Source organism: Amblyomma americanum, chromosome 10 (genome assembly GCF_052857255.1).
Source record: "Amblyomma americanum isolate KBUSLIRL-KWMA chromosome 10, ASM5285725v1, whole genome shotgun sequence".
Classification (NCBI taxonomy): domain Eukaryota; kingdom Metazoa; phylum Arthropoda; class Arachnida; order Ixodida; family Ixodidae; genus Amblyomma; species Amblyomma americanum.
Window position 1 is genome coordinate 46926665 of NC_135506.1, and position 22045 is coordinate 46948709.

The following is a 22045-nucleotide window of genomic DNA, read 5'->3' on the forward strand; positions in this document are numbered from 1 at the left end:
ACTCCTATCAAAAGAGCTCAGTGTTAGAGTGATTTATATGCCGGCAGGCAAGGAGGAGGGGGAAAGGCAGGGAGGTTAGCCAGAAAAATAGCCGGTTTGCTACCCTGCACAGGGGGAAAGGAGTGAGGGGAGAAAAGATGAAGGAGAAAAGACTGTTGCAGGAAATTAAAGTCACTACTATGCGTAGTCACAGCGTTCAGTAAAGTCACAGCCTGTCGTGCAGGTCAGAAGTCTTCAAAAAGCGGAGAAGTGCCTTGGAGGCCTTCACTGCCGACGCCCGCCGCGGCCAGTGGAAGAGAATCTTCGTTTCCGTCAGTGGGCGCAGGTCTAGATGCTCCAGTGTACGGCAGAGAGACTGCCTTTCGGCGCTGTAGGCAGGGCATTCAGAAAGAATGTGCGCTGGTGTGCCTCTTACCATACGTCCCCAGTGCTCAGGGCTGCCTGATGAATGTGGGTCACCCCAGGTTTCCCACCACGGAACAGACGCTTGTTTTTTATTGTTTTTGGTTTCTCTTCTGTTTTTATTACTCATTCTCTCATTTATAAAACTACAAAATTAGAAATACATCGCCGCCAGTGGCTCCGTGGTTAGGGCGCTCGGCTACTGATCCAGAGTACCCGGGTTCGAACCCGACAGCAGAGGCAGCGTTTCGATGGGGTGAAACGCAAAGGCACCCGTGTGCTTTGGGATGTCAGTGCACGTTAAAGATGCCCAGGTGGTCGAAATTATTCCGGAGCCCTCCATTATAGCACCTCTTCCTTCTTTCACTCCCTCCTTTATCCCTTCCCCTTACGGCGCGGTTCAGTTCTCCACCGATACACAAGACAAATACTGCGCCATTTCCTTTTCCAACAAACCAATTTACATCCCCTGTGCTCTCCGGCTTCGGTGACTGTTGGTTTCCGGCATGTATGTCATAACAAGCACCTCTTTCCATTCCCTTGACTGCTAATAATCCATCAGTCCTGTGGGACGGTGCTTTCGAAAGAACGCAATCAAGCCGGCTGAGACTATCATGTATACGTAGTCACCTCGACCGAAAGACAGTGCTCAGCTGCTGACCCGAAAGACGCGGGTTTGATCCCGGCCGTCGCGGTCGCATTTCGATGAAGGAGAAGTGCTAAAGGCCCGTGTACTATGTGACGGGAGTGCTGGTTAAAGAAGCCCAGTTGGATTATATTTCCGGAGCCCTTCACTACGGCGTCCGGAGCTCTTCACTACAGCGCCCCTTTTATTCCGAGTTGCTTTGGGTCTTTAAAATCCATAAACCAAACCAAAGAAAGCCTTTCATTTTATTGCCTTCCGTTCAGTAGGCCTAAGTACGACCGAATGTTCTCTCCTCGCAGGTGGCCGCGATTGCGGTATCCGAGCAGCTGAAGATGCGCATGCGCAGATCCTACGAAGATGGGATGGGCGAAACACCTGTGGAGGTGTTTTACACCATCATGGACGACATCCGCGGGCACTGAAGTGAAACGAACATGGACTCGTCCCTGCTCCACACCATCGGGGAGGCTGGGCCTGCTTTACTCTGAGTCGTCGCTTGTCCTGCACACTGCCCCTGCCTGACAGTGACGCCCTCAACTTGCAGTTTTCTTTTGGGTCTGCTGCCGTTGACTGTATATTAGATGCCTCCCTGGGGTGTAAAAACTATTACCTGCAGCACAATTTCTCTGGTCCACGTGCCGGTACATTTAGGTCGTCTCTGTGGCGTTCTTGTTACTTTGTGTAAAAAAAGACATAGAAGCCAAGCGCATTGCTAGGAACCGAAATACTATGTTCCTTTGTTCAGCTTTCCTCCGTTTCTTGAGTAATACTTTCAGCGCCTTTTATACATATTGTGATCCCTTTTCTGCCATCACTTTTTCATTGCGAAGTGCGCAGGCTTGGGTTATTGTACTGGTTTGTGCCTGTATTGTAACAACGGCAATGTTGACGTTTTTTTGCTTCGTCCAGCATTCCGTTCCATAATTCGTTATATATGAACAGTGTGATACTATATTGCAATGTATTACTCTAGAAGAATAAATCGATTTACTTTTACAGTTTGTCCTTATTCGCGTCTTGTTTTTTTCTCTCCGCCTATAACTACCTCTGCTATCGCTCTTATAGTAGCGCCGCTGCTATTGTGCTTTTTTTCTACATATGGCCCAGAAGAAATTGTCAAACTCATCAGCTTTTTCATCTGGCGTCCTGTATCTTTTTTTCTGCCGAAATAAAGACTGAATAATTGATTGGCATGCTAGTAACGATAGTGCGCGCAGATGTCAGTACAGCTAGTAAGGTTTGATTGCCCATCCAGCAGGCTGCAAGCAAGTCGAACGCGGAAGTGACCGCCATTTTATGAGGGTGACATGTTTGGAATCTTGTATTTACGCCTCATAATTTCCAGCGCAGAATCGATTGCTCACAAATTTTATTTTTCCGTGATGGCGTTAAGAATCCCGCTCTGCAGAAAATACTGCGTCGCCGTCGTCTGCGTTGTGAGCGAAACGTTCCCGCAGAATCAACTACCTATGTGACGTCGCAGGAGCTATTCCGAGGACTGAATTGGGAACAGTTGGGAATAAGAATAAATAGAGAATACCTAAATAATCTGCGATTCGCTGATGACATTGCCTTGCTGAGTCACTCAGGAGGTGAACTGCAAATCATGATCAATGAGTTAGACAGGCATAGCAGAACGATGGGTCTAAAGATTAACATGCAGAAAACCAAGGTAATATGCAACAGCCTAGCAAGAGAAACACAGTTCACAATTGGCAGCGAGAGCCTGGAAGTTGTGACGGAATACGTCTACTTAGGGCAGGTACTGACAGCTGATCCGGATCATGAGAAGGAGATAACTAGAAGGATAAGAATGGGGTGGAGCGCATATGGGAAGTTCTCGCAGATCATGAGTGGCAGTTTACCAATTTCCCTCAAGAGAAAAGTGCACAACAGCTTTATCTTACCAGTACTCACCTACGGGGCAGAAGCTTGGAGGCTAACGAAAAGAGTTCAGCTTAAGTTCAGGACAACGCAGCGAGCCATGGAAAGAAAAATGATAGGTGTAACGTTGAGAGACTGGAAGCGGGCAGAGTGGGTGAGGGAACAAACACGGGTTAATGACATGCTAGTCGAAATCAAGAGAAATAAATGGGCTTGGGCAGGGCATGTAATGCGAAGGCAAGATAACCGCTGGTCCTTAAGGGTAACGGAGTGGATTCCAAGAGAAAGTAAGCGTAGCAGGGAACGGCAGAAGGTTAGGTGGGCGGATGAGATTAAGAAGTTTGCAGGCAAAGGGTGGATGCAGCTGGCAAAGGACAGGGTTAATTGGAGAGCCATGGGAGAGGCCTTTGCCCTGCAGTGGGTGTAGTAAGGCTGATAGTGATGATGATGATGATGACGTGACGTCACCTTGTAAAGTCATGGCAACTTGCCCACCGGACTGTGGGCACGTTGACCACTCTGGTAAGTGACGGCAGAGAAATGAGATTGGTCGAGAGATCCTGCTAGGGAAAAACAATCTTGGTCGCACAAGCCCCACCAGAGGGAGCTCCTGCCATCGCAGGGAAGTGACGCATAACTTAACCGCTGCGCCAGGAGTGTGGTACGAGGACGCGAAGGGACCAGTGAATGTAAAGTCGTGTAGAGGCTGACCAATCGCGCATATATTTGCACAAGGCTATTAAAGCTCTCGCGTTATACACTTGGGGCGAAGCTTAAGTGCCCCTGCCAATGTATTTGTAGTAGGATAAACTACTTCCTATGTATACACATAGCATCTGTGCATAGTTCATTGTTCAGGTTATCGTCGGGTTAGTGTCGTTCTATAGTTGTAGTTTATATACTGTAGTTTTATAGTATCGTCCTATATTTGGAGTGAACTTTTTTGACCAGCGAGGGGCGCGAGTTGCGAAGTCGATTTATACGGGGCAGAATTCCGTATACCTTGCGGGTTATGACCTTTGTAGAGCATTTTAAGATGTGCTCGCGAAATCTCTGCGTAGTTTGCACACCCTCTTTTTCAAGTCTTAAATTTAGGAAAAAAATTGCGCAAATTACGCGAGTAAATGCGGTACGCCATCCGTAGACCCGGTTCAGTCAGCGTCAGTCACAGTGCAATGTCCAAGTGCTTCCGATGCGCACACCCCGCCGCGTTGAACGACACAAGTGGAGCACAATAGTTTTGTTCACTTGTTTAAGAACAAGATAGAAAGACCGTTCTGAAGATGTTAAACCGCAAATTTCAGCTGCGGGCTGCACTTCAGCAGCGTTTTTGTGGAGTGTTGTAACGACTTACACCCTGCTCATTTATCCTAGCGCTTTCGCATGCTACAGTGCAGAAGACTGCTCGTTTCGGCTGTTTCCTCTGCCAGTGAGCAAACACCGTCGGATCTACCAGAAGGCGCTCTGCGTCCGCTCGGGTTTGTTAAAACTCGCGCCTGGACGTTTCAAGCCTCAAGAGAACGGCTGAAGGAGGACGTTCATTAGATTCCTTGTTGGCAGCCGTCTGTACCAAGATCTTTAATGATTCTGTTCCCTCACCTCCAAAAAACATACCTGTGCGCTTCTAAAAACGCCATCAAGGAAAAGCATATTGTTTGCGGACACTTCGTGTCTTCGAACGCATGCGGTGTAATTCACAGGCCCTTTGGTTTTCGCCTCTTTTGAAACGCGGCCTGTGCGGTCATGAATTCAGTCTGCCAAATCGTGCTTGTTAAAAAACAAGACACGTCATTGCTGCCGCGTTGAGGATGTTTTGTCAAGCATCGCGGCCCATAAAAAAATCAGTGATTACTAATCAAGCAACGCAAAGTTTGAAGCTACTCAAACACGAGATCGCTATTCAAAAACTAACGGTCATTCATGCTTCTATGCGTCCTAAATTTCTGGAGCGTTATTCTGATCTGAGGTCCTTTGTGCCTCTGTCAGCCATTTATTTCCTTGTCTAGTATGAGCCTACGCGCACGCACTGAGCAATTTATCTACAGCCAGAGTATATGTGGGCTTCTACAGAAGTTCCATCACAGCGCCTCTTGTAATACACGTGGCTCAGTGGTTACGGTGCTCGGCTGCTGATCCTAAGGACGTGGATTCGATCCCGGCCATGGCGGTCGCATTTCCATGGAGCCGAAATTTAGAGGCCCGTGTGCTGTGCGATGTATGTGCGCGTAACAGGACCCCAGGTGGTCGAAATTCCCGGAGCCCTTCAATACGGCATCCCACATAACCCGAGTCGCTTAGCAACGTTAAACCCATATAAAACAATCTTCTTATATGCATAAATATAAGTTCATATAAATACCTCCTATTTAGTGCGTTATTAGCGACAATTCTATTTCTCTTGCACGTGCAGCTACCGAAGAACCTATAGATTCTAAAAAATTATAGCGCATTCGCGACATGCCAAAGACGTATATCGAGGGCAGGCATTTGTAGGGTTTTGTTTCGTTTTCCTTCCTTCAGGGTCTCTGTCACTGGTGTCCTCCGCCAAAGCCAACATCTCCGGGAAGTGGATGCAGACGACGAAAAGACATCAGAGTGAAGTAAACCGTAAAATGCTGACTTTATTTCTCATGCAAGGCGATGTTTGATGCCGGATACACTGCCATGGTGCTGGGATCCAACCAAACACATTCATAGTCGGAAAGTAGCGATGTTGAAGCAAGAACAATGGTGGTTCTGACTTTTTGCCAAGGAACCAGTTTTCTAAAAGTTGCATTTCGAGGCGTCCCACTCGTAGGTCTCGGTGTCGTCGTCGGCGTGCTGGGCGTAGGCGAGGCACTCGCTGTGGTGTCCATCTGCGTCCACCGGAATGCCGACGTTCTTCCACATGGACGGCGAGAGATCGGCAAATGTTGATGGCGGCTGGCACCTGTGGTCCACGGGGCGTGTTACGAGCGTTAAGGCGTGGCTGTGGCACAGCAGGACGATCAACGCGACGACCGTAAAACATATGAGTCTCTGTAAGTCTCCGCAGCCATTAATGGTGTTGCCCCGGTCCCGCTGGTCTACATGTCGGTCTATTTTGCCGCTAAGGACCCAAGAGTCGCTCTGTACTTGCTTGAGATCGGCCATTTTTGAGTCCTTGGATTTCTTCCGCTTGCTCGAGGTCTTCCGAGGTGCCTTCGTAGTCATGGCTGGTGTACGTTGCGAGACCGATTTCAATCCTGGGTGGGCATTTTAGCATAAACCAAGCGAGGAGATCGATGCAATGCTTGCGGTGGTGACGCAGTCCTGGAGCTCGCGAGCGCGAGGCTTGCTGATGTTGAAACACGAGCACGTTATGAAGAAGTTGAAATGTGCGAAATAGAACAGAAAACTCGAATGCCAGTAAGTCAGTAAGTTGAAATAATACGCGATACTTACAGGAGCTGAAATTTGCGAGGAATTTCCCATCCATCACAGTTTCTTTGGCTACTGTGTCAGGTTAATTTCCTTGTGACAAAAAAGAACTATAATGCACAGGAGAATTGTGCTCAGTTCTCAATTTTATTTATGTATCTGCATGTTATTTGTACGCGGTTCATGTATGATTTCGTCACCTAGAGCGAGATGTATATCCTGTTGGAAATTTTGGTTTCGGTTTCAGTTCAGCAGATTGTCTTGTGTCTTGTCGTTTCGTATGTGTACTTTGTAAAGAGATTGTGACTCTGACGTGATTAAAAACAAACTCCGCTCGGACCTTAACACTACAGTCTCTTTTTCAGTAGCTGCCGTGAATGGCGGTGCCTAGCGCTGCCAATAACCTTACCTAAGACACACTTGGTTCACAAGTGCAGGCCGTGCTTAGCGCTCCTCGCTGCACATTGGTTTCTAAACAATTTGGGCACGCTCAATTGACGACTACTGCAGTAACAGCCTTGCGTGACTTATGTTCTATTGCTAGAAAACCATTTTTTATTCCATGGCAAATAATTATTTACAGAGGGCTTATGCTGTCTTCCACAGTCATATTTTGTGTGAATAAGAATACTTGGGCTCGCAAAAGCGAAAATCTAAGGCCGAAACACAAGTGTAACGCCATGCCGCCTGCCAGGTTACCTCACCTTGTGCTTGACTGTGCAGTTCGGCAACCATTTCAGGTCTAGGAGTTCCTTAAACTCCTCTTGCTTTTCAAACTTTATGACAATTTCCACATTTAGGAGGATAGTTGTGGCCACTGCCCTCATCATTGGAATAATGTAGCACAATGCATCCCACGTGACAATTGGTAGTTACAACTGAGCATACAACCTTCACCATATAAGCACAACATTTCCGAGATCTGAAGGCAACGTCCGCGATCGCCGACGCCCCAAGTATGTTTTTTACACGCTGATATTCAAAATTTTCCTTGAGCTTTAAGATTGAATTCATGTTCCTTGTTGCCTCATGAATCGCTGAAAAGACATTGACGTGTGTGTTAAGTAATGAATGATTACGGCTGATTTGTTCCTTAATCCAGCGCGCCGTTGACACTCGGAACGTCTTTAACACTAGGGCTTCGGTTTTGCCTTCTTCTTCCGCATAGTCCTTGGCCTCGGAGACGTTTCCAGGGTGTCCTGCATCAACTTGAGCACGTCTTTGTCAGTCTCTGCCGCACGAACGTCTATGAGTCCGCGGCTCGTCTCAGGCATCCCGAGCATCGAGACGACAACCCCTAAGAGCCCTGAGCCCACAATGGCGAGCTTCAGGTCCTCGCGGTTGAGGTCTTCGAGCAGGCCCAGCGCCGAAGCGGCCACTGCACCCAGGCGACCGCTCGCGTAGGCGCCGCAAAGGACAGCGCTGCGTACGCCCGTGGGGAAGAGTTCGGCAATGTACAGATATGCGGACGGCACCAGCACACGGGCGCAGCACTGGGCGAACACGAGCAGCACGTCCCCCACCAGGCGGGGCTTGGCGTAGATGGCGATGCTGCACAGAGAGCAGGTGCCACCCAGCAGAGCCATGACCACGATGAGGAACTGTAGCCTGCAAGGCAAAGCTTCGGCATAAATGTTGCGCGCCTTAAGCTGAGCGTTAACGGCACTATTGGTGGGTGTAATGTTGGCCACATTGTATTTGCAGTCAGCATCCTTCAGTACGGTGGTGTTTGAATTCATGGCAAGATCTAGACTACATATAATTTTCGGCTGCTATCGGATGCCGTGTTCGGAGTGAAAAATACACTTGTCTATATTTAGTGCACTGAAAACTGTTGCGCGATCGCACATGTCTCAAAGAGCTGTCTAAAAGAGATATGGGTACTACTTGAGTATCCAACTGAAGTTTTCTGGGTTCTCTAAAACCCATCTAGCGAATACATCTAAGCTGTTGTCGCAACTTTCGCACACCCGGCGTCTCTAGATAAACGTCCTCTACGTGTTCAGCACACTTATTAGAAATCGCTTGAAAGGCGTACACTCGCGTGTGAAATGAGTAAACACCTACGTGAAATGTATCCCGTGCACACGTGAGATGCACGCATTCATTACAAAACCTGTAGGTCCCCGACATGAACAGAAGTTAATTCCAGTATCTTCTTCATATAATGCGGGTGCTCGGCCGTATAGCCACAGCTTCCGTTAAATGGTTTGGCCGCTAAATGCTGTTAGCGCTGCAGATTTGTAGAAATCATCGTCGATGGCTTACCTGCCTAAGGAGATGAGCGCCAGGTACATGACCACGTAAGACGGCGCGGACATCATAAGGGCCACAAGAGAAATCTTGGCGTCCTTGCGCAACCTGCTGCTCCAGGACAGGCTGAAGAAGGCTAGCATCATCGCGAATACCATAATCAGCACGCGGATGACGTGAGGGCGCCTTGGTTGCCCGGTGGGCACCGAAATAGACATGCCAGACGTGAATGGGGTGTGCTCTGAGCGGGACAGCTCCCCTCTTACCCTCTGCATTGTTTGCTTGGCGACATTCCGGCTCATGTTATTCATGATCGCAGCCTTCAGCATGACCGCCTGGGCCTCGTCGAATTTAGATGTCACCAAGAGCCACACGGGAGACTCGTGCACGGCGCAGGCGCTGAGCAGAAGAAGCACTGTTGGAGACAGGACGATCACCTGCAGCAGAGTCCACGGGAGCCGGAACGACGCCAGCATGAGAAGCAGGACGTCCACTAAGAAGGTGCCCACTGCGCACGACACGCTGATGTAGAAGACGCGGTAGGCCAGGGGCGCCACTTCGTAGAGCAGGGTGAGGCTGACCACGAAGATGGAGCTGGCGCAGGCGGAGTTCACGAACTTGGTCATCAGGAAGAACGAATAGACACGCGCGATGCACGTCGCTGCTGTGCTTGTTAAGAGCGCCACAACGCCCGTGGTAATGACGATCTTGCGCCCGAATATATCTGCTAAGTAACCCGCGAGGGGCACGACCAGAAGGGCGCCGCTCATGTAGACCGCGTTGCCTAGGGCCACCAGCGAGGACCTGCGACATACCAGATCCCAGAAGCTCCTCGCGGAGTGGGCGGCGTGGGTCGGGTCGTAGTCCCAGAAGTCGCACTCGTAGGTCTCGGTGTCGTTGGGCTGCTGGCCGGGCTGGGCGTAGGCGAGGCACTCACTGGGGCGTCCGTATTCATCCAGTGGAATGCCGATGTTCTTCCACATGGACGGCGAGAGATCGGCAAATGTTGGTGGCGGCCGGCACCAGTGGTCCACGGGTCGTGTTACGAGCGTTAAGGCGTGGCTGTGGCACAGCAGGACGATCAACGCGACGACCGTAAAACTAAATATGAGTCTTTGGAAGTCTCCGTGCCCGTAGATGGTTGTACCTTGGTCCTGCTGGTCGACGTCTCGTTCTGGTTCGGGGCTAGGGAGCTGAGAGTCGCTCTGTACTTGCTTCGGATCGACCACCTTCGAGTCCTTGATTTTCTTCCGCTTGCTCGAGGCCTTCCGAGGTGACTTCGTAGCCATGACTCGCCTAGTATGTGATTCGACCGATAGTGAATATTTCAGTCCTTGGTGGCCGTTTTAGCATAAATCAAGCGAGGCGATCGATGCGATGCTTGCGCTGGTGATGCTGTCCGCGAGCTCACGAGCGTGAGACTTGCTGATGTTGAAACACCAGCACGCTATGAAGAAGATGAAATGGGCTAAAAGACCCGGAAACTCGAGTGCCAGCAAATTAGTGAACAAAGGCGATGTAGCGACAGGGGCTGAAATTAAGAAGAGGAAATAGACATGGTCATCTGGCTAGATATAACACCGAATGCAGGTAACCAGTGTTTCCTTAAAGGCCAATTTCACCGCAGTTTTTAGTCCCATGGAAATATATTTTTTGGTGGTATGCTGCCGTCGGTGCGAAGCCCCCACGGAACAAAGGCGAGGCTCGCCGGCCGAGTGGGAGGCGAGAGACCCTTATTTCACAAGGACAACATTATTTATACTCATTAGTAGCATGACACTTAAAATATAGCCAACTACGAAACGACACCTTCAAAGACAAGACACAAGAAAATCTACTAAACTTAAACGAGAGCCAAAACCACATACACAGCATATGCCGAGAGTCCTAAAACCTAGAGATAGCAATGGTGATAGAGTGAGTGTGTGAGGAACTGCTCGCGAGAATTGTCGTTTTTCAAACTGAAACTCGCCTCGTAGTTCTGGCCTTTCGGCGGCTTACTGTTGCCCTCAGAACCCGCAGGAAGTGAGCATGCATTAGAAGCGCCCATAAGTTTACTGTAATGTGAAAATACGACGACGAACCGGAACTGGTTGCGCAGCGGCTGCTTTTGCTCTTCTGACGATGAGAATTGAAGCTTCTATTACAACTGTGGGGTTAAAACTTCTATTACAACTGTAGACCGCGGTTCCGACCCCGGTCCTCTTTCACGTGAGACGGACGCTCTACCCCTACCTCGTCGCTGCGATGCAATTAGTAGGCACGATAACCAATGGTCTTCGAGAGTAACGGAACGAATTTCAAGAGAAGGCAAGCGTAGCAGGTGGCGGAAAAACGTTAGGTGGGCGGATGAGATTAAGAACTTTGCAGGGATGGGATACCCACTGCTAGCACAGGACAGGGTTGATTGGGGCGATATGGGAGAGGCCTTTGCCTTGGAGGGGGGGGGGGGGGGGTGGCTAGCTAGGGTGACGGTGATGATGAGTACGGGAGCTCTCCAACGTTTCTTCTCCAAGAGTGGGGTGATTTCTCTTAAGACTTAGGGCGGCCAGCGCTTCATTGCTTCAATAAAACAAATAGAAACAAAGAGTAAAAAAGCCCTGCACCAATCTTGACTTCGATCGCCTATCGCCTTACACATTCTCTGAATAAGAGGGAATATTCCGGATTGAAAACAGAAAAAAAACTTCAACATTTAAAGGGCCCCTTTGATCGCCCTCACAGAAAGGGCAAAGCTGTATCTTTCTGCTAACGGAGTTTTCATCGGATATTAGTTTTTCCTTCTCTTCTTCTCGTCTTCTGAGCATTGTTTTCTCCTCCCTCAGTGGTTGTTGCGACTATGGGGGGGGGGGGGGGGGGGGCTGTTGTTGCCTCTCTAGTGTAACGTTTATCGGTTTTCCTTTTCCTCTCTCTTTGCTTAAAATGTCTTGACAACCATTAACGCGATAGCGTTAAAAGCAAGACCTACGAAACTAGAGACCTGCACATTTGGCGGGGTCCTATGGGACTACGTGCGCCAACTTTCGTTAACTTTTAGGCCATTGAGGGCGCTCGATTGACCTTTTCGTCTGTCATTATCATCATCATCGTCTGCCTTCTAAAAATGATTTTTCTTCTCTTATTGCCTCCCTGTGCATTTCTCCCGTTTTATTATTTTGAAACCTAGCAATGAACAATGAAAATATGACATTTCTTCAAATCCTAGCGGTGAATATTTTGTTTGCGCGCATGCCAGGCGTCAGGCTTTCTGGCATCTTTGCTAGGCAATGGATGAATGATGAATACTCACAACGTAGACAAATGACAAAACTATTGCATCATTGAAGTAAAATAATTGACGTCATCTTGCTAATAATAATTAATAATTGGTTTTTTGGGGAAAGGAAATGGCACAGTATCTGTCTCGTATATTGTTCGACACCTGAACCTCGGCGTACGGGAAGGGATAAAGGAGGGAGTGAAAGAAGAAAGGAAGAAAGGGGTGTCGTAGTAGAGGGCTCCGGAATAATTTCAACCAACTGGGGATCTTTAACGTGCACTGACATCGCACAGCACACGGGCGCCTTAGCGTTTTTCCTCCATAAAAACGCAGCCGCCGCGGTCGGGTTCGAACCCGGGAACTCCGGATCAGTAGTCGAGCGCCCTAACCACTGATAATCTTGCTCAATAGGTTAATTGTAGAGCCAAGCCGCCCGTATCTGCCCTTCCCTAGCGGCAAAAGGCATGAACTAGAAGGTGCGCGCTGGAGCCGTGCCAAATGTGCAGGTCTCTAGTTCAGTAGGTCTTGGTTAAAAGCTCCGTTATGCAGAAAATTCGTATCAGTGTTCTCGGAGCGTTGCGAGCGAAAAATCCCAAATATGACTCTGGCCGGGGGTGCCCAGAGAACAACCTAGGAGGCTGTTGGGCCACCTAGGTCACGTGACCTTGCGGCGTCTTCACAACCTGTCCACAGGATACAGAGAAAACTGCCCGGTGGGGCAGGTGGCAGTTGAATTCATGATTCGTCGCACGGGAAGAGGAACCTGGGCCACGCAAGACCCGCTGCTAGGAGCACCGGCCATCGCAGGGCAGTTCGCATCGCTTAACCGCTACACCAATGCGCCAGAAGGGTATGAGGACTCCCAAAAATCTATGAACGTAAAGTAGCGAATAACATTATGCATATATCGGAAATAATTATACGCTATCGGGTCATACCCCTAAGGCAGAACTTAAGTGCCTCCTCAATTTTTTTTCTGCCGCATCGCCCCCTTCTCCTTGATTAAACTCGATAAACAAAGCAAACCAACCAATCCTCACGGAAGAGATTCGTCGTTGTGGTCTGTCACAAAATTCACTAATGCACCCACACAGTTATAACGTAATTATGTCACGTGACGTGACACCTACCGCCCCTCCCCGACCCCCTCTCTCAACTTGCATCGCAGCAAACAGAAGCCTCATCACTGAAAAGACCCAGTGATCTGTCATAAAATTCGCGGATTCCTCAAGCCGGCGTAGTGGTCTATCCGAACATTCGCTAATTGGTCGAGACAGTTGTAAAGCCATCCGGTCAGGTGACGTGCCACGTGCTACCTCCCTCGCCCCGCCCTCACCCGGTGTTGCGATCTGCCCTAAAATTCGCTGATTCTATAGCTCCCGCATTCCCCGCTGTAATTAAGTGTCCACAGAGCTTCTTTTTTTCCTGGACACCAATGTCTGCTTCCTTACACAGGAGTGAGGATGTCGGAAAGGAAGGGGGTCACAAAATCGAAGCCAGCCCAGTAATGTCAGTACTCCACGAGAATTCGAAGGTCTGGGAGGTGGTTGAGGCTGCGGAAGAGGTTGTGTTGCCCTGTATCGGTAGGAATACTATTGGATGAAATTTTCCTGCAGTTGCCTCGGATTGGCCATTTGGACTGAAAGAAGATTTTGCTGCGCTTTTCAGGAAAATTCTAACGCACCCAGGCCAGTTACACAACAGAATAGTGAGATTTTCCTAAAAATTTGTTATTGCTCCTAAAATATTGTTAATCTTCACTGCTCCACGGGTCTTCAGAGCAGCCTGCCACTTTTTCTTCAAATTGTCGCAGAGTTACATAGCGCGCCAGCTACTCTCTCTTTCGTTTCTCTCTCCCTCTGAAGCAATGCCATGCGCAAGTCTACGGCCACGACCCGAATGGTTCGACGATCGAGTACGTTGCAGGCGGTGGCTGCTCCTTCGCGAAGGGCGGCGTTGGCGTAAACGATGTTGTGTCCTTCGAGACGCCAACGACTGTCGCATACAAGGTGGGTGCCGGCCTTGTGTACAGTCCTCTTTCACTAAGGCGCAAAGCGAGAACTCTAGTCTTGCGCATGCGCAGCATAAGGAGGTGCAATATTGCGCCTCAATATTGCGCCTTCGCTAAGGGCGGCGTTGGCGCCAACGATGTTGTGTCCTTCGAGACGCCAACGACTGTCGCATACGGTGGCGGCCTTGTGAGCAGTCCTCTTTCACTCGGGCGCAAAGCGGGAACTCTAGTCTTGCGCATGCGCAGCATAAGGCGGTGCAATACTGCGCCTCAATATTGCGCCTTCGCTAAGGGCGGCGTTGGCGCCAACGATGTTGTGTCCTTTGAGACGCCAACGACTGTCGCTTACAAGGTGGGTGCCGGCCTTGTGTACAGTCCTCTTTCTCTCAGGTGCAAAGCGATAACTCTAGTCTTGCGCATGCGCAGCATAAGGCGGTGCAATATTGCGCTTCAAAATTACGGGCCATCGATCGGTTCCGATAAAACGCGATTTTGCCTGAGTCCTGAAGCGTACGCAGGTCTGGTGCACACTGTTTAAGCAAAGCCCGTCAGTCATGTCTCAACTGATCCTTTTTACGTGCACAGATAACGTTAACGACGCAGTAATACTAGTAATAGTGGAAGTTAAAAGGTAACTGGATCGTGTTAACTACTGCAGTTAAGTGCCCGTTGCAGCTTGTTGTATCGTAGTAATGATAATTAGCAATGCAACAGTACACGTAGCATACGGTCGAGCCGATCTTCTTCTTTTTCTTCACCCCAGGTATATGGCACATACCCACGCGGGGGGATTGGCCAAGGTATAGTTGAATAAACAAAGTAGTTTCCATGGAAGATGACGGCTTCTTCTTCTTCTTCTTCTTCTTCTTCTTCTTCTTCTTCTTCTTCTTCTTCTTCTTTTTCTTCTTCTTCTTCTGCTTCTTCTCAAGTAATATGGCACATACCCACGTGGGGGGGATTGGCCAAGGTGACGGCTTCTCTTCTTCTTTTTCTCCTCAAGTAATATGGCACATACCCACGTGGGGGGGGATTGGCCAAGGTATAGAGTAGAATGCCAATGAAGCATTTGCGCGGGGAAGGAAACGTCAGAAGACTGAATCAAGATAAAAAAAATGGGAAAAATAAAATGAATTCAAGAGGCATGAGTCATCCGGAATAGAATCAATCTAGCCTTTTTTGGACATGCGAAAGAATTTTGTATATAGCTAACAAGATAATCGATTAGTTGCACTTATGTAATCGTGAAGGTAGCCGCATACACTGCTTAACGGGAATCCCTTGGCACTCGCACCGAACGATAGAAGAACTGTAAGATCTGTATTCTCCTACCTCGTCGTCTTCTCTCCCCCCATGCGCGCGAGTGCGTGCAGCGCACTTGCCACACTTCATCTTTATCACATTTCCGCCGCACTTAAAAAAAACAAAATGTCTAGCGGATGTCATAGTCTTTGAACCATGCGGGCCGCTTCTTTTTGCGAGTACTTCGGCGCGGCGCCGCAGGAGGTGAAGCCGCAGTTGCCGCTGTGGATTTACTACACGAGGGTTGAGGAGCGGCTGCCGATTCCGGAGCGGGCGGAATGGCTGGCATCATCTGGATTGAAGGCGCGTCCGAAGAAGGACGCTGGACCACGGTTCCGGACTGTGGACTGGGCGGCGGCATTCGGTTGCCGTCGATAGCCGGCGAAATATTAGCGAAAAGGGCCGCTGGAGCTGAGGAGGACAGTTGCTTCTGAACTACTACTGGGCGAACCGCAGAAAACTTGGACGAGTGCCACACTTGCCCATCATCCAGCAGATAAGATGCAGGTCCACGCTGCTCCACAACCTTCCGAGGCTCCGAAAACCGAGCTGACAGTTTGCCTCGCACATTTGGTTTTCGGACACGCACGTACTGGCCAATCTGAAAGTCACGACACTGGGCGCCACTCCGCTGGTCCGCATAAAGCTTGTATTGCGCTTGTTTCTCGTCAAGCCTCTGCCGCAAAAGCTTAAGCGCTTTTGTCGGATCCATTGAGAAGGACTGATCCGGCAGTCCTACGACGTTAAGTCTTGTGCGGGGCAACCGGCCATGAAGTAGGACAGCTGGTGCAATTCCTGTCGTGGCATGGGGCGTACAGCGGTAGACACCGAGGTAGTCCACAATCGCTATACGTAGGTCGCGTCACTCGCACAGAGCTAGCTGAATGTAGGACTTAAGCACTCGATTGAATCGTTCAACGAGTCCGTTAGCTTGGGGATGGTACACTGAAGAGTAGCAATGGCGTATCCCCCGTTCGCGGAGGAAAGTTTGCATGGCCATCGATGAAAATTGAGGTCCGTGGTCAGAGACAATCTCTTGAGGGTAACCCTCACGAGCGAAGAGGCCAAGCAGGAATTCTTGAACGGTTTCAGTTGTGATGGCATCAGCGAAGACAACTTCTGGCCACTTACTGTAATAATCCATGAGAGTAATCGCGAAGCGGCAGCCACTGGGAGCTTGGTCGAAAGGCCCCACGATATCAATGGCAACCTTATCCCAAGGTTTCTCTGGGAAGGCGACAGGTTGCAGAGGAGCTGCCACCGGACGAGCCGATTTGTCACAGGACTGGCACATTACGCATGTCCGTACCATTTCTTCGACGTGCTCGTCCATTCGCGGCCACCAGTAGAGCTCTCGCAGTCGACTTTTCGTGCGGCTGATCCCGGGGTGTGACTCGTGCGCGATGTCCATGAGGCGTCGTCGCTAACTTTCGGGAACGACGAGCCTGTCACCTCGGTACAAGACGCCTTGCACGACGGACAGCTCCGAGCGCAGGAGATAGTATGGCCTAAGGTTCTCCGGTAGGGATTTCTTGTCCGGCCATGTCGCCGATGTAAACTGAATGGCTTGAGCAACTGCCGCGCCGCTGATGGTTGCCTCTTGAAGCTCTTGTAGAGTCACGACTGGCGATAGCAGGCAGACGAAGTCGTCGTCACTGGCGTAGAACTCACTGGGCTCACTGCACGATGTGGTCGGTAAGGCGAAAATTCCGTTTTTTTGACTTTCAACATTGAGAATAGACGCACTGCTGGAGCCATCCGGCATCGACGATGTGTCAGCAGTATCTGCAACTTGCTGAATTTGAACAGGACGGTCGGACAACCACTATGTTCAATGAATTCATTACTTAATAATTTTTAATGAACCTTTTTTGCACAGATGAAGAGAGCCTACCACGCCCTTGGCTACGCCAAGACCGCCACGCACATCATGGGATGGTCGTTGTTCAACTTTTCCGGCGGACTAGCCCCTCCAGAATGCAATGGCGGCCACGATCGTATCAACGCTATCCTTAAAGTCATCAGCGATAACTGACTCCCTCGGGACTCACCCGAACTCTCTGTGGAAATAGCTAGATTTATTACTTTACGCCGACTGGTCCTCCGACGTGAGCTCCGTTTTTCAGATAGCACACGAACTTCGACCAAGACGTGCTTCCGAGCACCACATTCATGCGAGCACCACTTGTTTGTTTGTGTATTGTGCCGTTCGATAGGACAGCGAAGGTACTTTCGTTTGTAGGGATTTCAACGTACGAGAGTTATGCAGCTCGTACTCTGCTCTAGACGATAGGAATGCTTTAATACCATTATCCTCAAATACCTGGCGGTGAGGAATACACAATACGTCGTTTTCACTTCGAGAGCTGCGGAAGTCCCATTCCTATTCATGGGTGATGTTGCTATGAAAAATTCCTAAAGGACCTAAACAAAATCTCATTCGTCTGAAGGGTATAAAGTTTCTAGGACGCCCAATGAGGCAATAAAATTTTCCAACTGCGAAAATCATTAAAAGTCCATAGTCAACATCTTTTTATCTAATATAGTGTGGAGTATCTTTGCGCGCCGATTAATCTAACAGTTGTTTTTCCGACAGCCTGTTCTTTAGCAAGTGTTATGCTGTGAGACATCGTTCTGCAGTTCTCTGTCACAGAAACAACCACAAACTTGAACAAAACTCCTACCTCGCCGCAATAAAAGGGGCAAATATTTCTCGATATCGCAGAAGTTCTGAGCTACGCTTCATGAGATGTTCAAGGAACGAAGTCATTGTGCTAAAGCCGCCATGACTCACCCCGTGGGCTTCCTACGGATATATCAATAAAGACCGTATTGTGCTCGTACAACAGCAGACGAAATTCTTTGAAGTTTAGCAACAATATTAATGTGTGTAGAGTGACACCTGACGTGTTTCTCAATAAAGACTTTGCTGTACAATGCTGCGTGAACCAGAACGGTTTTAAGGAAAACGCATGCAGAGTGTGACACAGCAAACAACTTTCTGCAAGAATTCGCTCGTCAAATTTCAATCATTCTGAAACCTTGTGGATCTTGTTCTATGCTGAATAAATTGTTTATTCAGCATTCATTAAGTGAGGTTAAAATCCTGCTTTTATTCAATCACTCATATTCAGTGTATCCCAATCCGCACTTGGAAATGAGATCGAGTGTATTGTGTAACTTCAATATTCGTCCAAATTAATACAAGACGTATATTGACGCCGCCACCATGTGTGTGGTTGCGTCGTCACTTGCCAACAAGCAGTGTAACGTTGACGATGAGCATGGAATTTTCGTTAAAGTAAAATTCCTGTATATTAATATATACCAAAATGGCTCCCAGTGTATACAAACGGCCTTATTTCATTTTTTTAGTAACCAGCAAGCAGAACGGCAAATCGATAAAGGGTAAATTTGCTTGCTGCACGAAGAAGTTTTCACAGGAACCAACCGCTTAAAAATAATTAGTCCCGGAGAATATGTGAATTCCTCACACAGAACAGAACGCGGTAATTAAGCATGTGGTTTCATCGCGGCTTTTATGCCCTCTGTGGGCACTTTCCAAATATTTATGGGACATCCTTGGAACTATTTGACGTTCCTACAGTGACGATAAAATAGTATATTAACCACTGACTTGAGGAGAAGATAGCTTCAGTAAAATACATTCGCTCCACAAACCCTAGTAACAAAACCACATGCGGTCCGTGCGGTATTTCGTGTATTTTCTTTGAAAGCTGCTGCAAAGTAGTAGGTGTAAATAAAGAAGACAAGCGCAAAGAAAGCACGTGCTTGCGTACAGATTCGAAGCCCACGAATTGATTATCATTTAATGAGCATTTGGTACAGGTTTGGCGGCCGGGACAGCTCTGGCATCCCAGACCTAATATTTGACTATTAAAACCCCGTGGATAGTTTCAGGTACATCGTCTTAGTTATTTTCATATACCCTGCACCTATGTACCCGAAAAGTTGGCGGGGGAAGGGGGGGGGGGGCAAATGTCAAAGCTAAGTGTTTTGGCAGTATTTCTTTGTAGAATTTTCGAATTTTTATAATACGCACATCGGGGACGTTCTGCTTGTTCTTCTTCAGAGAGGGTGAGGAAATCATTCTTAGAGATTACGCCTTTGACACGGTTTAGGGATCGATAAACACTATTGGATACAGGTTTATCTCCAAACGTCACTATTTTTGGAAGTTTGGCATACTGCGCTTTGTCGCGGATTTGGAGTAGTAGGCCGCCACTAGTCAGCTTCGTCACTTTGTACCTAAACCCCAAGGCATCAGTCAAAGATTTGGAGACACTGAACAGAGAAATTTATTAGCTGGTTGTTCTGCATCTTCGCTACGTGCCACATGGTACCTCGGGAAAATTTGTTTTTAGCAGGCATTCTGTTGCGACATTTGCCCGCACTCTCTTCGGAGCGCGATCATTTTGTATGGGAGGAGGAGCCATAAAATATATGTTCTGTTAGGCCACGGTGCCAGCCACCCCCATGAAGCCCAACTTGGCAACGGGACAAGAACTTGCAAGCAAGCACTGCCCATGCCAGCTGTACACACCAACTATAACGAAATAAGCGTAACTCACGCCACACAAGGTTAACCATAGCCGCCGATTAAAAGTGAAAAATAAACGAGATGGAAGAAGAAAACAGGAAAGTAATGAGAACAAGGATAGGAAAGTGAAAGGTGAAGGGGACAACAGGAAAAGGCGACTGCCGTTTTCCCGCGGTCCGGTCAGGCCGGAGGTGCCGTCTACAGGAAGCTGGGGCCGAAGTGGTGTGTTGCCTACGCTGAGTGGCCTAGAAAGCACAAACGTTTGGCATCGGTTCAACCACCAGGATGCCGTTTTCCTGAACATGACGCTGCCACGCATGGCTAAATGTTGGTGCTCTGGTCCATAAAGGGGCACTCCTCATCATCATCCCCAGGCGGGGATGTCCCATCGGATGCTTGGGAAGCCATATTGTCGCAACACACTATCATCTGCATGTTGCAGATGGCCCTGAGGGAAAAACCTACAATTGCTGTTCTTAGATACATTGCAAGGAACATCTTTCTAGTCAAACAAGAATAGTACTCTCGCGTAATCAAAATGCATAACCACTGATGTTAATCATAGACTTTTGTTTTGGGATCTTTTTCCTAGTAATAGGCCAAGGAATGCAGCTTTGCTTGGAAAGTGTTTCCAAACGCAGCAAAGTACTTAGCGATTAAGCCTCGGCTTCGACTGGGCGTTTACGTTGGTCATTGACGTCAGGTTTTTCACGACTGAGATAACCATATCAGCGTTGAATCTTCCATCAGACACATCAGAACCAAGGCCGACAGAAAGAATATTGCGCACAAATAATTTTCACCGCCAAAGACCTGCATGTCCCCTTGTAATTGTTTTCGTTTCAGCGTAAAGCCCTAGGAAGGGTTTATGAAATTATTCACATTCGCCAAGCATTTTAGCTACTTTCCTAGCAGTAGCTTAAGAACTTTTGTACCCCTGCGACACCTAGCGTGTCATAGAGACACTCCAGGTGCTGGATAACAGATAATTCAATTTGCTGGAATGTGCTCGGAGTGTGCTCGGTGTAGTGTGGATAAGAGAATGAACTTGCACTAATGCTATCTTAGTGAAAATCGTTAGGGCAAAATGGGCTCAGACGGGGCGTGTAATTTGGATAACGGTGTGTCGCAGAAATTCGTGAGGCCTAACCAGCCAAAGGTAGAGCGATGCCGGATTTCAGCCAGCGCAATTCCTGCATGACGTGTTCCGTGGAGCAGTCGTGCCCTGTACCCGGCCATTCTGCGTCTTTACAAGGTTGGTGTTGTGACACACGCGCCATAGCCAGACCGCGCCAACCTGGGCTTTGCCACAGCCAACGGCAGCCACTTGGGTCCGCTGCCTCCCATACTTTACTCAGGTAATAGCAAACAAGGTCATCGAATAGATTCAGAAGGAACAACCACATAGCCAAGAGCGGCTGGAGTCAGCCAGAAAAATTTTCGGGATAGGGTTACTGTTGCGGACGGCGATGAACTTAAAAATGCATTATTTGGTCGCAGCGAAATCATAAGGAATCTAGCGTCGTGATTCTACTAAACTTGGAATGGTGATGTGGCGAATACTGGTATGCATTTTTATAGGAAATGGCCTCTTTGCAGGAAGGAACCATGAAGACCCATGTGATAGGAACTGATGCCCGCCAAACATATCCGCTTGTCTTTCTCCTTTTAACGGCGGGCAGAAGTGAAGTGCATACTTGTTTCTATTTTTTAACTATGAATATTTGGAGCGACTTTGTTTAGAGCCATCGCGTTCATTATGCCAGGCATCTGCACGCATTCTATTCGATGCTCACCGCTTCTTTTTCATTGCAGTGGTTTGCTTTGTCATAGAGCCAAGGGTCTCAATCCCAGCGTCATGACCTATCGCCATTTTTAACCTGTGATAAGCGCTCGCTACGCATATAATTCAACTAATAACGCTCAAGAAAACTATCTGCTCATCACTGTTTTCAAACCGGCCGTGGTACATGCTGAGCAATAGGATACGAATATTGTTTTTTTTCTTTCTGCGAATTAACTGTAATATACGAAATATATTGCTGACGTAATTTTAAAATGGCACAATATATAACAGTGCAATTTTTACACAAAATTGCAAAGCGCATCATATATACCAATAAGTAATCTTATTTAAATATTCCAACAGAGATGACATTATTCAATGCCTATAACCAAACAATGAGTCAAGTGATCACTATTTTCCTGTTTACAAATTTCAAGATTTCTAATATTGTGTCACATCTCATTGCTCGTAATGTATTATTAGGGACTAATTCACCAGGTCGCGTGAGCCGCAACTGATGCCTATAGATCCCTTATTATTCGGGG

At 48.3% G+C, this 22045-nt stretch overlaps 2 protein-coding genes across 2 annotated transcripts in view; both read right to left on the bottom strand.

Moving 5' to 3' along the window:
* The window catches only part of LOC144107498 (uncharacterized), a 76894-nt gene that overhangs the window by 8559 nt on the left and 46290 nt on the right, over positions 1 to 22045 (bottom strand). The gene's annotated exons all lie outside the window — the stretch shown is intronic.
* Positions 7464 to 11415, bottom strand: LOC144107495 (solute carrier family 22 member 6-like). Its single transcript, XM_077640514.1, has 2 exons — positions 8600 to 11415; positions 7464 to 7939 (listed from the first exon to the last, which is right to left on the bottom strand). The coding sequence occupies exons 1-2, from the start codon at positions 9871 to 9873 to the stop codon at positions 7465 to 7467; spliced, it is 1749 nt and encodes a 582-aa protein (XP_077496640.1). The 5' UTR covers positions 9874 to 11415; the 3' UTR covers position 7464.